Genomic DNA, 15,989 nt, shown 5'->3' on the forward strand with positions numbered 1-15,989 from the left:
GCATAAGAGACGTAATGCTTCAGGTGAGCTCCCTCCACTTAGCACTGTTTCTGGGTTGATTCATGCTGTCATGTGTAGTTACAGTTCATTCTCTTCACTGCTTTATAGCATTTTGCTCTGGAACCGTGCGTCAGTGTACTGTTCAATTACTGTTCATGGCCACGGGGGTTCCTCCAGTGTTTGCTATTTCAAACATTCTTGATGTTCTCCAGTGTGTGGATGTTTCTCTAGGGTAAAAACTGAAGAGCAGAGGGTGGGTCACAGAACAGGACTATCACCCTCAGCAGATGCTGCACTGTTTTCCACGGTGGTTTTACCGATCGCACTCCCGCCAACTGTGTAGAAAATACGCAACTGTTCACATCCTTCCTGGGTCCTTGATGTCCAGCTTTAACATTTTTTGCCAATCTGGAGGGTGCACAGTGATTTCTCATTGTGGCTTTACTTTGTATTTTCCTCCCTATTAACAGGGTGAGTTTCTTTGCATATTTGCCATTTGGATTTTTGTTTCTGAGTGAAGCCCCCTTTGAGAGCGGCTGATCTTATTTCCCTGAACCTTGGGGTCATGGCTGACTTGGGGCAGCTGGGGAGGTGAGGAGAGCCCAGGCGTGAAGGAGGTGATGACCGGAAGTCCAGGGTGGAACCAGGCAGGGGCTTGGCTGCAGTGGCAGAGACAGGCTGAGAGAGCTCCCCAGCCCGAGGGGCTTACAAATGATCCCACGCCTTGGTTCCTTTGACAACAAAATGTATATCTAAGTCCCACACTCAGCCTCTCAGAGCTGGGTAAGAAGAGTCCACGAAGTGAGGGGGACTTGGTAAGGTTGGGGAGGGGGGGGCCTCTGCGGTGAACCGGCAGACATGTGCCTCCAGCCAGTTTTTGCACTCTGAAGTATTCAGTGAACTTACAGTTGGTAGAGAAAAGCTCAAAATATGATTTTTTTAATATGAATTTTTCCATTTTTTTTAACACTGGCAGCTCATTATAAAAAGCCAGTTTGGGCTAAACAAACTGTGTCTGTTGCCACTGGATCTAGTAGTCAGAAGGCCCCTTTGTGATCTGTTGGGTCATGAAACAGGATTTCTCCCTTGGTCAGTCGGCAAGTATTATCTGCCACCTGGGGCCAGGATCCTGAGGGAACAGGTGAAAACTGACTTCCTGAAAGGGGCTGTGTGAGGGGACCTTTCATTCTCTCAGTATTCATATATGTGTATGTAGATTATATATATATATTATATATGTATAACAGAATTGACCATTTTTAGGTGTAGATACAGCTCAGTGGCATTAAGTACCCTCATGCTGCTATGTTACCATCGTCATTCCCATGGAACTCTCTTCATCTTGCAAAACTGAAACTCTATACCCATTAAAAACAACTCTCCATCCCCTGCCCCACCCCTACCCCCAGCCTCTGCAATCGCCCTTCTATACCTTCTGTCCATGATTTTGGCTACTCTAGGAACCTCATGTAAATAGAATGATATTAATATTTGTTCTTTTGTATCTGGCTTATTTTACTTGGCAGAATGTCTTCAAAGTTCAACCATGATGTAGCATGTATCAGAATTTCCTTATTGTAGCTGGTTAATATTCCATTGTATTTATAGACCACATTGTGTTTATCCGTTCATCTGTTGAGGGACACGGGTTGCTTCCACCTTTTGGCTACTGTAAATAATGGTGTTACCAACTGGGTGTACAAATATCTGTTTGAATCCCTACTTTCAATTCTTAGAGGCATATACCCAGAAGTGGAATTTCTAGATTATAAGTAATTCTATCTTTAATCTTTTGAGGAACTACCTAGCGTTTTTTGTCTGCTTTGTAATTAGGAATATGCAGATAGAACTTGAGGGGGAAAATCAGTATCATTTTGGATAGCGGTGATTCACATCCTTTCAAGGGTGACATTTTAAAAGCAGAACATGTCTGACACCTTCTGGCCCATAAGTGTTCAGTTGTTCTTGTCTTACGTTGATGATGATGATAACTAGAATATACTGAGTGCTTACTTTGTCCCAAGTTCTGTTCTAAACACTTCTGCATCTCTTAAATCATTTTGTCTTCACAATCATCCCATGGCAATTATTATCTCAATTTTACAGATGAGGAAACTGAGCCACGGATAAGCAGAACTGTAATTCTGAGTTGGCCAAAGTGCGTTCGAATTTTTCCATAACATCTTATGGAAAAACCCAAATAAACTTTTGGGCCAACTCAGTACAATTCAAGGTCATTTAATCCAGTGCTTAGTTTCACTAAAGAGAGAAGGGAGGCTGGAGAGGAGATACCCAGAGTCACAGTTACATTGTGACCAAGCTGGCTAGCTCACGGGCTTCAAGACATCTGGAATCCCCCAGCCCCTCATTCTTGCCACGCCTAAGACACAATTCTGTCTATTCATTTTGTTTATCCTGTTGACCCAGGTGAAACCTCATCTGAGAGGCTGCTTTGGAATCCAGCTGGATATTCTGGGTCCTCCTCCTGATAATTGCTGGGGCAGGACTTCGCTGAAATATGATGGGGGGAGGATTACGGGTTTGGCTCTAGGATTTTGTGAAAACACAGGAGTAGCACATTAATATTAGTCAAGGACTAAATGGGCCTTTCTAAGAAATTGAGATAAATTTTGGCAAAATCAGGTTGCCCGAGAAGCATTCAATTTACTACGAGGGAGTTGCTCAAAAAGAATTGCACTTTTTCTCTCGTGTTAAGTTTATTTAAATAGTAAAAGTCTAGAGTTTGCGTCTCCTGCAAAGTTGCACCCCTGAGTTTCTGAGCTTGGCCATGCATATGGCGGGGCTGTGTTTTTCATTATGTTCCCTTACTTGTTAGGCTTTGCAGTTGGTCCGAGTTACACGTTTCTCTGGTGTTTTTCTTGAACTTCATGAACTCTGGCATTTCACTTCAGGGATGGATATCCAAGGGAAAAGCAGCCTTTCTTTGATCTTCCTTGGGACCCCATTATGTTTAACCTAAGAAAGATTAGGGAGTTGCCATTCAACGCTGAACAAACACAAAACTCAGCTGCCAAGATGGCGGGTGCTTAATCTATTTACAACGTCGACTCCATTATGAACTAATTCCACATCAAGCTGACTTATGAAAGGCATTCTTTAGAATGGAATTCCCATATGCCTGGGGAGGCTATGTGCATATGGTCCACAGTACTGAATGTATTGACCTAATGAAGAAATCTATTCAGCATGAAGTATTTAAACTGTAGAGGGTTTTTAAACCTTGAAATTATTGTCATCGTTGGTTCCCCATATGGTAGGCAAGTTGTACTTTCTCTGAACTGGACAGCCATTCTGGAACGCACCCTCACCTTTTAGCTGTGTTTGTAATAACATCTGCTCAATGGTGGTAAGACAAGTCAGCTCCAATCTTTGGACAGACAAAATCCTCTGAGCCTGAGTGAGCTCTGAGGGGCAAGGAGCTGCCACTTGGCCAGCACCTGGAAAACCAGACTACTCTGCTCCCCTCGGCTTCCTTTCCAAAATGGGTTTCAGAACTCTGCCCCTAAATAGCTCTTTAAAGCAACACGCAGGTCTAATTGTGACATTTTTTCCCCCTTCTGAAAATGAGAAAAGAACAGAACAAAATCAAGTGTTGGCCTGTCAGGATTTTCAGTTCCTTGTCACTCTCAGGACATTGATGGAGATTTATTTCCCTAATGAAGGCTCCAGCGTTAATGCGGCACTTGCTAGAGTCAGTTAGGACTAAGTGTTATTTAATTCACAGTGAAGCGACAATCTGACTGGACTGTGATTAGTTCCAGCTTTTAGCTATCATTTATAGGTCACCGGGCGGCTAACAACCTCAAATGAGAGACCATTATCTCTTGACAAGATGAAGTGTTTTCTGGGGGGATGGGAAGAGGGGGAAGGGTGCTACCCAGAAAGCCCAGCTCAACATAATCTTTGGGAATTACTCATTCCTGATAGGGTTTTGCCACCAGTTTCTCAAAGGAACGTCACTGGTGGATACCAGTTAGGTGTGCTGAAGGCAAAGGAGGAAAAGCCTATCCTCAAAGCCATTCATGTATCCATTCAGCCGACTTTAGTGAGGCACTATGGGAGTGTGTTGGTGGGGGTCCCTGGAAGGAAGGCTAATATTCTGTCTGCACATACTGGTATGGCTGTTCTGGTTTTTTCATCGCCATTTCTCCATTTCTGTGGGGTGAAGCATCTGTTCAGATTAGTTGGTGCTTAGTCACTGAGTCGTGTCCGACTCTCTGAGATCCCATGGACTGCAGCCCACCAGGCTCCTATGTCCATAGGATTCTCCAGGCAAGAATACTGCTGTGGGTTGCATTTCCTTCTCCAGGGGATCGTCCCAACCTAGGGATCAAACCCAGGTCTCACCCGCATTGCAGGCAGATTCTTTGCCATCTGAGCCCACCAGGGAAGCCATAACGATGGCTAAATATTCCAAATAACAATCTTGTCTGGAACCCTTTTACATTTTGTTGATGGCTTTCTTTGCTGTGCACTTCTTAGCTTCTTTTAACCACAGGGCTATACCACCAGGGGGAGGGCTGTCAAGAGGAGCATGGACCTGAGATAGTCAAGCAGTGAGTGACAGACAGCGCTGTGGCTGTAGCAACCCTGTGGCTCCACGTTGAAACCAAGGACAGTTGGTGTGTCTTCTATAACATGTTGAGAACATTGTCCTATTAACGTATGCGACCTTGGTGAGATCAGCAAACACTTCTCTTCAAAGAGCAACACAGAACCAGGGGGGCAAGAAATGGTATGCTAATGCTGAAGCTTTGGGACATTTAGAATGTCTCGCAGTGTGATTGTCTTGGCGTTATTGCTGAGTTGTGCACTGTTGGTAAATTGGTGTAGACATTATGGAAAACAGTACAGAGGTTCTTCGTAAAGTTAAAAATAGTTTAAAAAATTAAAAATAGAACTACCATACGATCTATCAATTCCACTTCTGGGTATTTGTCCAAAGAAAACAAGAACATTAATGGAAGAAGATCTATACAGCCCCCCATGTTCATTGTAGCTTTTTTCACAATAGCCAAGCTATTGAAACAATCTAAAGGTCCCTTGATGGGCGAATAGATAAAATGTGATACATATACTTAATGGAATATTATTCAGCTATAAAAGAGTAGAGTCTTGCCATTTGCCACAACATCGATGGACCTTGAGGGCATTATGCTAAATGAAGTCAGATAAAGATAAATACTGTATGATCTCACTTATATGTGGAAACTGCAGGAAAAAAATGCAAAAGGTCATAAATAGAGAAAATATATTGGTGGCTGCCAGAAGTGGGGAGGGAGGGTGGGAGTGGGTAAAATGCGTAAAGGGGGTCAAAAGGTACGAACTTCCAGTTATAGATGTCATGGGATGTAATGCACAGCATGTGAATATAGTTAATAATACTGTATTGCCTATTTGAAAGTTGCTTCTTTGAAAGTTTCTAAGAGACTAGATCTTTAAAGGTCTCATCACAAGAGAAATATTCTGTAACCATGTATGCTGTCAGATGTTAACTAGACTTATGGTAGTTTTGCAGTATATACAAATTCAAATCATTATGCTCTATATTTGAAACTAATACATTGCTGTATGTCAGCTATTTCTCAGTTTTAAAAAAGGCTGCTGCTGCTGCTAAGTCACTTCAGTTGTGTCCACCTCTGTGCGACCCCATAGATGGCAGCCCACCAGACTTCCCCGTCCCTGGGATTCTCCAGGCAAGAACACTGGAGTGGGTTGCCATTTCCTTCTCCAATGCATGAAAGTGAAAAGTGAAAGTGAAGTCGCTCAGTTGTGTCCGACTCTTAGCGACCCCACGGACTGCAGCCCACCAGGCTCCTCCATCCATGGGATTTTCTAGGCAAGAGTACTGGAGTGGGTTGCCATTGCCGTCTCTGTTAAAAAAGGCAAATACATACAAATACTGAAGTGAAATGTCCAGACCCATCAGTTCAGTTCAGTTCAGTTCAGTTCAGTCGCTCAGCCGTGTCTGACTCTTTGCGGCCCCATGAATCGCAGCACGCCAGGCCTCCCTGTCCATCACCAACTCCCGGAGTTCACTCAGATTCACGTCCATCGAGTCAGTGATGCCATCCAGCCATCTCATCCTCTGTTGTCCCCTTCTCCTCCTGCCCCTAATCCCTCCCAGCATCAGAGTCTTTTCCAATGAGTCAACTCTTCACATGAGGTGGCCAAAGTACTGGAGTTTCAGCTTTAGCATTATTCCTTCCAAAGAAATCCCAGGGCTGATCTCCTTCAGAATGGACTGGTTGGATCTCTTTGCAGTCCAAGGGACTCTCAAGAGTCTTCTCCAACACCACAGTTCAAAAGCATCAATTCTTCGGTGCTCAGCCTTCTTCACAGTCCAACTCTCACATCCATACATGACCACAGGAAAAACCATAGCCTTGACTAGATGGACCTTAGTCGGCAACGTAATGTCTCTGCTTTTGAATATACTATCTAGGTTGGTCATAACTTTTCTTCCAAGGATTAAGCGTCTTAATTTCATGGCTGCAATCACCATCTGCAGTTATTTTGGAGCCCCCAAAAATGAAGTCTGACACTGTTTCCACTGTTTCCCATCTATTTCCCATGAAGTGATGGGACCGGATGCCATGATCTTCATTTTCTGAATGTTGAGCTTTAAGCCAACTTTTTCACTCTCCTCTTTCACTTTCATCAAGAGGCTTTTTAGTTCCTCTTCACTTTCTGCCATAATGGTGGTATCATCTGCATATCTGAGGTTCACGGCCCCCCACCCCACAAAAAACCATGAAAAGAATCCATACTGCCTGGGTTCAAATTCTAGCTCTTTGATTTATTAGTTGTGTGACCTCAAGTGAGTTACTTCATCTCTTTGTGCCTCAATTTCTTTAAAAAGTCTTTCATTGTGTTAGTTTCTGCTGTACAACAACGTGAATCAGCTACAAGTGTACATATTTCCCCTTCTAAGTTTTTTTGAATTCTAATTTTTGTAATAGAAGTCTAATTGATTTACCGTGTTAATTCCTACTGTACAGCAATGATTCAGTTATTCATATATGTACATTCATTTTTTAGAAGAGATTCTTTTCCCTTATGGTTTATCACAGGAAATTGAATACGGTTCTGTTATATAGTAGGACCTTGTTGTTTACCCATTCTGTATATAAAAGCTGACATCTTATGGCAAAAGCCACTACAATATTGTAAAGTGATTAGCCTCCAATTAAAATAATTAAAAAAAAAAAGCTGACATCTGCTATCCCCAACCTCTGACTCCATTCCTCCACCCACCTTCTTCGCCATAACAACCACCAGTCTCTTCTGTGTCCATGAGTCTATTTCTGTTTTCGGTTCATTTATGTCAGACTTTAGATTCCGCATGTAAGGGATATCATGTGGTATTTGTCTTTCCCTTTCTGACTTGGTATGATCATCTTTAGATACATCCATGTGGCTGCAAATGGCATTATTTCATTCTTTTTATGGCTGAGTAGTGTTGTATATATGTGACATATGTTCTTTATTCATCTGTCAGTGGACATTTAGGTTGTTTCCATGTCTTGACTATTGTGAATAGTGCCACTATGAACATAGGGGTGTGTGTATTCTTTGAATATATGCCCAAGAGTGGGACTGCTGGGTCATATGGCTATTCTATTTTTAGTTTTCTGAGGAACCTCCATACAATTTTCCATAGTGGCTGCATCAATTTACTTCCCCACAAACAGTGCATGAGGGTTCCCTTTTCTCCACACCTTCTCCAGCATCTGTTATTTGTAGACTTCTTAATGATGTCCACTCTGACTGGTGTGAGGTGGTACCTCATTGTAGTTTTGACTTGCATTTCTGTAATAATTAGTGATGTTGAACATCTTCTCATGGGCCTATTGGCAATCTAGATGTCTTCTCTGGAGAAATGTCTTTTTAGGTCGTCTGCCCATTTTTGGATTGGGTTGACTGTTTTTCTTTGTTGTTGTTGTGTGAGTTGTTCATATATTTTGGAAATTATGCACTTGTTGATCAAATCATTTGTAAATATTTTCTCCCATTCTGTAGACTGTCTTTTTGGTTTGTTTATGGTTTCCTTTGCTGTGCAAAAGCTTTTAAGTTTGATTAGGTCCTGTTTATTTTTGTTTTTATTTCTAGTGAACATTGGTACTATTTATGTCAGAGAATGTTTTTCCTGTTTTCTATTCTAGAATTTTTATGGTGTCATGTCTTAAGTTTTTAAGCCATTTTGAGTTTATTTTTGTGTATAGTGAGTTCTAACATCATTGATTTTCATGCATATATCTCAATTTCTTCAGCTGCAAGATGGGGTTAATAATGTTACCTACCTTTTACAGGATTACCTTGAGGACTAAGTTAGTTAATATGCATAAAGCATTTAGAACAATAGTGTGCATAGAATAAATAAATGTTAATTTATTATATTGGCAAGATTTGGCGATATGCTTATAAAGGAATTATAGCCAACTGCCAGGGCATACCATTCTATCCACTGACACCCAGACTAGAAGTTGCCTCTTTCTTAGCTTGGCCCACAGCTGCAACAAACAGGTATATGCTGAAGGTGAAATGTTTTTATTTGGGTTCATCACAGAGGTTGAATATACTCTTATGACATTTATCCATACAAAACATAGCAATGGTTGCAGGCATAAATAACAATTCCTCTAACTATTCTACTATTTTGTAATGCACAGCCCTTTTCGTGGACTACAGGTAAGAAGTATATGAAATCACAATCCAGAAGTTCTCATGTTCTATTTCAGCACTTTACAAATTGAATTATAGAAGTAGGACTCATAAAAAAAGACTTTTAAATGGAACCAGCCACCTTGAAAATTACTATGAAAAAACATGGTGAAAACCTTTAATACTTCAAAAGGTAAGAAAAAAATGTTGCCTGTTAGCCTGACTTGGAACCTAGACGCTCTGGGAAGTGATGGGGCTTGGCGAAGTAGTGTAATAGCCTCTGCAATGTAGTCTCAGACACAGACTCATTCTTGGTTTTATTCTGTTAATAGAGACAGGATTCTCTCATTGCTGGATGACTCTTGAAGACTTTGCTTCTGTTATGCATTTGGTCTCACAATCTTCATTGACAAATAGTTCTGAAAAGGAAACAGAAACAGGGTTTTATACATATATATAAAACTTAGGGATTAAATAACTTAGGGATTCTTCATCATGGTACCACTGACACTTAGGACCAGATGATGCTTGTCGGAGACTGTGCATTGCAGGATGTTTAGCAGCATCCTTGGCCTCTACCCACTAGATTCCAGTATCACCCCCAGTTGTGACCACCAGATGTCTCCAGGCATCCAAATGTCCTGGGGGGCAAGACTGCTCCCAGTTGAGAACCACTGGTTTAAATCAACAGAGTCTAACTCAAGAAGAAGAAATAACTATAAGGGGTTTTCTAAATGGTCAAGACAGATTGAGCTACCTACAATAAGAAAATACTGGGTTGGCCAAGAAGTTCATTCAGGTTTTGCCATAAGATCTTACGGAAAAATCCAAATGAACTTTTTGGCCAAACTGGTAGTATGCATGTACTTACAGCTGAAAGTATCTGCTGGGGGAAGGAAGACACCAACTCCCTGCTCTTGGGGTTGTGTGACTATGCTACTAAACACAAAATAATCTGTATTATTAATATGAACTGAAGGACTGGTTTCTGAATGCTTGGACTCTCCCTTCTCCACTGGGCACACTAAACTTAAACGCCCCCTCCTTGGGGCAACCATCCTCAGCAGTGGGGTCTGATGGTCATTTTTTCATACCTCTGGACCAGGCTGCCTTTCGTAGTAATTTACTTGTTCATATCTTGCAGACAAGCAGACATGTGATCTGCTTGTGGGCAGAAATCCTGCCTTGGGCATCTCTGTATTCTGATTTTTACCCTACAGCAGATGCTCAACAAATTCCTGGATTCTCAGAGGAATGAAGACACTACTTCCAGGCACACTGACAAACCTCCCATTTGAACTCCCTTTGTGACTGTGGAGATGAAGGGGGATGTTATGTGATGTGGGCCTTAAAGAATGAGGGAGCTTTTAACAGCCAGAACACAGGTTAAGGAACAGTCTTGGCAAAGGCATCCTGGCAGGTTAGGGCAATACTTGTTTGGGGAGGCCAACTCAGTTTGGATGGAGTTCAGGGGTGTGTGGTAAGTCGCTCCAGTCGTGTCCAATTCTTTGCAACACTATAGCCCATAGCTTCTCAGGCTCCTCTGTCCATGGGATTCTCCAGGCAAGAATACTGCATTGGGTTGCCATGCCCTCCTCCAGGGGATTTTCCCAACTCAGGGGCTGAACCTGTGTCTCTTATGTCTCCTACATTGGCAGGAGGGTTCTTTGCCACTGGTGCCACCTGGGAAGCCCCCAGAGTTCAAGGGTGGTGCAGGCTTCTAATGAGCCCAGGATGCATGAAAGGTCAAGAGTTAGGACGTAGGATGGTTTGGAACAAAAAGTCTGAAGGCAGAAAGATCCATCAGAAATGCTAGCTCTGGTTCAGACCCACATTGATAAAGGCTTGAGGGATTTCTTCTAGAATTCCTGAGACCAAAGTTTTGTTTTGTTTTGTTTTTAATAGACCCTGAAGTTCTACCTGTAATTCATAAAACCTGGAGAATGTGATTCACAGACTACAGCCCTCCAGGCTCCACTGTTCATGGGACTTCCTGGGCAAGAATACTGGAGTGGGTTGCCATTTCCTTCTCTAGGAGATCTTCCCAACCCAGGAATCAAACCTGAGTCTCCTGCATCGACAGGCGGATTCTTTACCACTGAGCCACCAGGGAAGCCCCAAGGTAGGTCATTTTACTGAACAGCAAAAATGGCAAGTACCAACTGAGATGACCAACCATAATTCACACCCAGAAAGCCAAGACAAGAGGCCAAGGACTCATACCGGTAAGGAATAGAGAAGCACAGCCACAAAGAGCAACAGGATCAGCAGGATCAGCAGGGCAATGATGACCCACTTAAATCGGCGCCACACGATGAACCTCATGGTCTTGCATGGGTTGGTGAACCACAGGAAGGAGGTTTCTGGTCGGCTGCATTGCAAAGAAATGGTTTTACCTACCCAACTCAGCAGGGACAGATATTTTACATCTCAGAGCATAACACAGTTTAAAGAATAATTAATAATGTTTTACAAAGCCAAGGAAAGACATTATTCCCCTTAGTTGGCTGAGAGAGTCTTTAACCTTTCATGACTTCTTAAGATGCTGAAGACACACTGGACTTTGCTTTCACAGAAAGGAGAATGGTTAAAATGAAGCCAGATCACCAATCTCTCCATCCCCCATCCTGCCTGTTCAGTACAAAATTAAGACAATGGCTAATCCATTGCATTAAGTCAAGTGGAGGGGGGCTTTCAGACTGCAGGTGTTTGGGGATCAGAACAAAGAGGGCCTCTCACTTTGGTGGGTCCAGTTTGGGGTTCATGTTGGGTTCATCCCGTCCCTTCCCCGCTGGCCTCTCGTCGGCCTCCTTCTCATTGAGGACTTCCAACGTCATCTCCACTTTCCCCTTCAGTAAAGCAGAACAGGTTAAACACATGACATCACGTTTCACAAATATTTTCACTTCAACCCAAGGCGTATTCCCCAAGCAGTGATTTTTATTCTTGTAAAACAATCCTGAGGTCGCCTTAAATCTTCCTCAAGAGATCTCATCACATTTCCTCTTCCATGTGTTTCTGAACTGACTCCTTGTGGGAAACTGAGAGGACAAATTGCTTTCCCTCCTCCCTGCTTTCCCAGATCCCCATCGTTCTAACTTTCTCACATCCATCTCCTTGCCTGCTCACATTATCTCCCTTTGTAACTGTGCTTGGACCCAGATTAATCTGAATACTGCTAATGACAATAGCTAACATTGAGCATTTGTTATGGGCTCCAGGAGAGCCTCTGTGCTTCATGGGACCCCTACTGTATGGAGCAGTGCTGGCACTTAGTGAGCACCCACTGTATACTTGCAGAACAAAGGCATGAGTGAATGGATGCTGCCTCCCTGTTCACAGGTGCCTGAGGGGTGCACGGGGCACTGCTTAAGCCTTTTACAGGGACACTCTCGTGTGATGCTCAGGACAGTCCTAGAAGTCAGGTACTGCTGTGGTCTTCCTGTGCACATGAGGACACTGAGGCTGCAAGAGCTCTAGAAACTTGCCCACTCTGATAGCCAGGCTTAACTGGGGTGGTAACAGGTTTTCTAGAACCTGGAACCCACAAAGTCACCAGCAATCTGAGAACTTCTGACGCTGATGCCCATTAGGTGATGAAGCACAGATGCCTCCTCAGTCGACAAGTCAAAGATGGCAGTGAAAGTTGTTCAGTCATGTCTGACTCTTTGCGACCCCATGGACTATACTGTCCATGGAATTCTTTAGGCCAAAATACTGATGTGGGTAGCCTTTCCCTTCTCCAGGGGACCTTCCCGACTCAAGAATCGAACTGGGGCTCCTGCGTTGCAGGCAGATTTTTTGCCAGCTGAGCTATCAGGAAAGTGTGTCTATGGCAAGGTAATTCTTATTTTTAAGCCCGTTCTTTCAAGTCTATAAAATGGAGGTAATGTCTGCTTCATGGGGTTATCAGCAGAGCTAAATGAGATTATGTACAAACTGCTCTAGAGTGGCAGGAAGCTAGCTACGCCAGGGATAGAGGAAGTGATTGATAGACTGCAAAGGGCACAAGGAAACCTCTGGGGATAATGGAATGTTCTGGAGCTTGATTATGGTGGTGGTTTCATGAGCATATACATCCGTCAAAACTCAAATTATGCACTTTTGTTGTCTTCTGTTTTAAGTGAGTGCAGTTTACTTTATGTATTGGGTTGGCCAAAAAGTTCATTCGGATTTTGCTGTACAGAAAAACCCGAATGAACTTTTTGGCCAACCGAATAAATTTTAAAGTTGTTTTAAAACACAAGATCATGAATGTAAGACATTCAGTATGTTGTCTAGTTTATAATAAGTAGTATAAAATGCTTATTATTAGTAATATACAATGAATTAAATAGCCTTTTTGTGACAGGGCATGGCAATTGGCACTACTGCTTCTACGTTGAAATTATCTTGAGTTTTCCAAATGTGCTCATAACTTATGGCCTTAAAGTTCAATGGATGCTCACACTCCTTGCTTCTTCCATCTTTAAATTTTAATTTTTTCAAGATGAGAACAGCTTAAATTTGAAGTTTCTTTTTCTGTACTGAATTGTACTGGAAGCTCAGAGTAAATTAGCACTTCTGGTGAAAGAGAGTCCCACAAAAATATAGTATAATCACATGCACTCCCAGTTTTTTGACAATTCCAATCCTTCTGTCTTCCACTCAACCCCAAACATATGTTCACAGCATCTGCCACCTTCTCCTATAATCCCAGGTACAACCCGTTCCCAAAACTTAAAAGTACCACCAATTCAACCTTCCTTATCTGGAGCAAATCTACTCATAAAGGGCAAAACCTAAAGAAGAAAAGGAGTAAACAAGCCCCAACCAGGAAATACTCATACATACAGCCATCACACGGGAGCCGTCTTTTTCTGTGTAGCAAGGCCACCATCCTTTCATGGACTTCTGCTCAAAGAGAGAGGCAGTTTTCACTTTCAGGGGGTTCACGGCTTTGAGGTCTGGAATCATGTTCAAATTGCATTTCTCTGGTGATTTTGCTGGAATGATGGTATGATGCAAATCAAGTTCCAGGAAACCTAGCCAAGGAAACATTAAACCCAAATAAATTTCAAGTGGATCAGGCGATGTTCACAAGTAAACAGAATGTACTTGTCAGAAGAGAGGTCTAGACTGACTCTGAACAGGTGACAGGTGAGTTAGAGAAATGGAGCCTTGTAGACAGTTAAAATTCTTTCCAGATAGGATGGAAAGTGGCAAAAGTATCTGCCCACTGCTCTGCATCTCACAGAGGACTACCCGCTTTATTTCTCAGAGACAGGAGCATAAATGGAGTTCTTCTGCAAGCTCAAAATAATTAAACACCTAAGAGCACAATTTCCACTGAACTTGGAATTTGCTCATGTTGGTTCTAAACTTCCCTGAACACAGTCATTTGGCTTTGGGTAAAGACAGCTGGTACTTGGAACATGGGAAGCGCCATTGAACAGTCAAGTTCAAGTCTCTCCTAGTGAAACCTCAGAAACAAGAATTTGAGAAGGAACATTGAATTCTCATCAAAAAATTCTTCCCAGGAACTAGGAAGCCCAGCTCAGAGTGCCCAGAGAAGCACAGGTTTTCTTCCATGATCTGAGGCATAAACTTTCTTGTAGTTAATGACCATCTTTGATTGTCTTTGGGGCTTGGGAACTCCCAGGACCCCTCTCCTTCAGATGATCGTCTGGGTATGTTGGGTCAAGTCTATGAATTACTTACTGGGACAAAAGGTGGTCTTCAACAGGGATAGCAAAGAGCACCAGGGAGGGGGTGGCAGATTCTCTATAAACTTTTGGACTCAGAAACTGTCCTTCATCTTAATGCATCCATAGCCTACAAGCCTTTCTGGAGTTTATGCCTGTTTTCATTTTGCCTCTCTCCTTTTGGTAATAACTGCAACCATTTACCCACTAGTTATCAGAGATACAGTCATCCTCATTTGTTGTCAGACTGTTTTGTTTCAGTTCCAAGGGAAAACTTTCTACTGTTCTTCATGCTGAATTAGCATACTCCTGTGAAGAGGGAACATTGCCTGGCATTCCAGTAAACAAAGTGTTACCCACTATCCCAGTTCCACAAGGATCAGGACCTTAGTCACTGCAGCCCCCACCTGAGTCTGTGACCCAAGGGGGATTCAAGATGGAGGGGGAAGCATTCTGACCTTTGCGTTTGGCTCTGGCTAGCTAAGATGCATATCTAAGGCATAATTTCAACAGGTCCAGGATCTTGTATCTCTCCAAACACAGCAAAGCACTAAAATCATTATTAACTTGAAATATCTGTTCTTTGTGATTAGGCATAATCTTTTGATGTTTGACTACCTGTCTTTTTCTCTCCCCCACCCAGCAAAAACCTCTTCTATCCTGGCTCCTCAGAGCTCTCTGAGAGGTGGTATCCTAGGTTGCAGTCCTCAGTAAGATGCCTGGACTCACAACTTTTAGATTGTACGTTTTTCTTCAGTTCAACACTTTAATACTCACTTGTCTGTTCAATTCTTACTAAGAACCAACTAAGCCAAAGCCTCTGCACTCTGTGTTGTGAAGGGCAGAGGGATGAACAAGATGTAGCCACTGACCACTGTGGGCTTCTCCTCTGCCAGGAGAGATGCTCTAGAGGCACGGAGATAAGCTCGGGGCTTCTGTAATGCTGGCTTCAAGAAAGTTATGTCTGAACTGGCAAGTGGCAGAGATCATAGAAATAAGAAAATAAATGTGCATGATACCGCAGGTTACATTGTTTAGGAAAGCGGGAGGAAAGGAGAGGAGGGTGTCAGAGGACTCTGGGTGTTTTGGCCTGAGCTGCTGGGAGAGGCTGCAAGCAGGTATGAGGTCATGGCAGAAAGGCTGAGTTTGATCTTAGTCACGATAAATTTGAGGTGCCAGCTGAACGTACAGGTAAAAGGTTCCGGTGGGGTGTGGGGAATAATCACCATAAGTGTTTCTTTTTTTCAAACTGAGACATAATTGACAAAGGGCACTGTGTTAGTCAAAGGTATATAGTATGTTGATTTGATACACTGCATAGAGCAGTCAGTATGAGTCATCCCAGTATTTCTTGTTACTGTATGGCAGGCACCGTGGGCGGCCAGGCTGCACCTCCAGGTCTACGAGTCATACCTTGCATAGAGCGAGAATGGAAGCTTTGCCTTCAACAGAGGAGAGGGTTGGTAAGTCACTGAGAGAGCCTGGGGAGGATCCACAAAACGCTAGGGAGAACAAAGGCCTGTGTTTAAAGAGTGAGAGGAAGAAACAGAGCGGGCCAGTCAGACACCCAAGGCCTGGGAGAGAGAAAATCTGCACATTGTGCTTTGCAGGGACTGGGGA

The 15,989-nt window shown here is 42.9% G+C and overlaps 1 protein-coding gene across 1 annotated transcript in view; it reads right to left on the reverse strand.

Moving 5' to 3' along the window:
- Positions 1-8,559: 8,559 nt before the first annotated feature.
- MYOF (myoferlin) overlaps positions 8,560-15,989 on the reverse strand; it is a 175,569-nt gene continuing 168,139 nt past the window's right edge. The window contains exons 52-55 of the mRNA XM_052661026.1: positions 13,519-13,709; positions 11,425-11,534; positions 10,909-11,056; positions 8,560-9,104 (exon numbers count right to left, since the gene is read on the reverse strand). Of these exons, the coding sequence (XP_052516986.1) occupies positions 9,066-9,104; positions 10,909-11,056; positions 11,425-11,534; positions 13,519-13,709 (488 nt within the window). The 3' untranslated portion in view covers positions 8,560-9,065. The remainder of the gene's footprint in view (positions 9,105-10,908; positions 11,057-11,424; positions 11,535-13,518; positions 13,710-15,989) is intronic.

This window comes from Budorcas taxicolor, chromosome 23, assembly GCF_023091745.1.
Source record: "Budorcas taxicolor isolate Tak-1 chromosome 23, Takin1.1, whole genome shotgun sequence".
In the NCBI taxonomy this organism is placed as follows: domain Eukaryota; kingdom Metazoa; phylum Chordata; class Mammalia; order Artiodactyla; family Bovidae; genus Budorcas; species Budorcas taxicolor.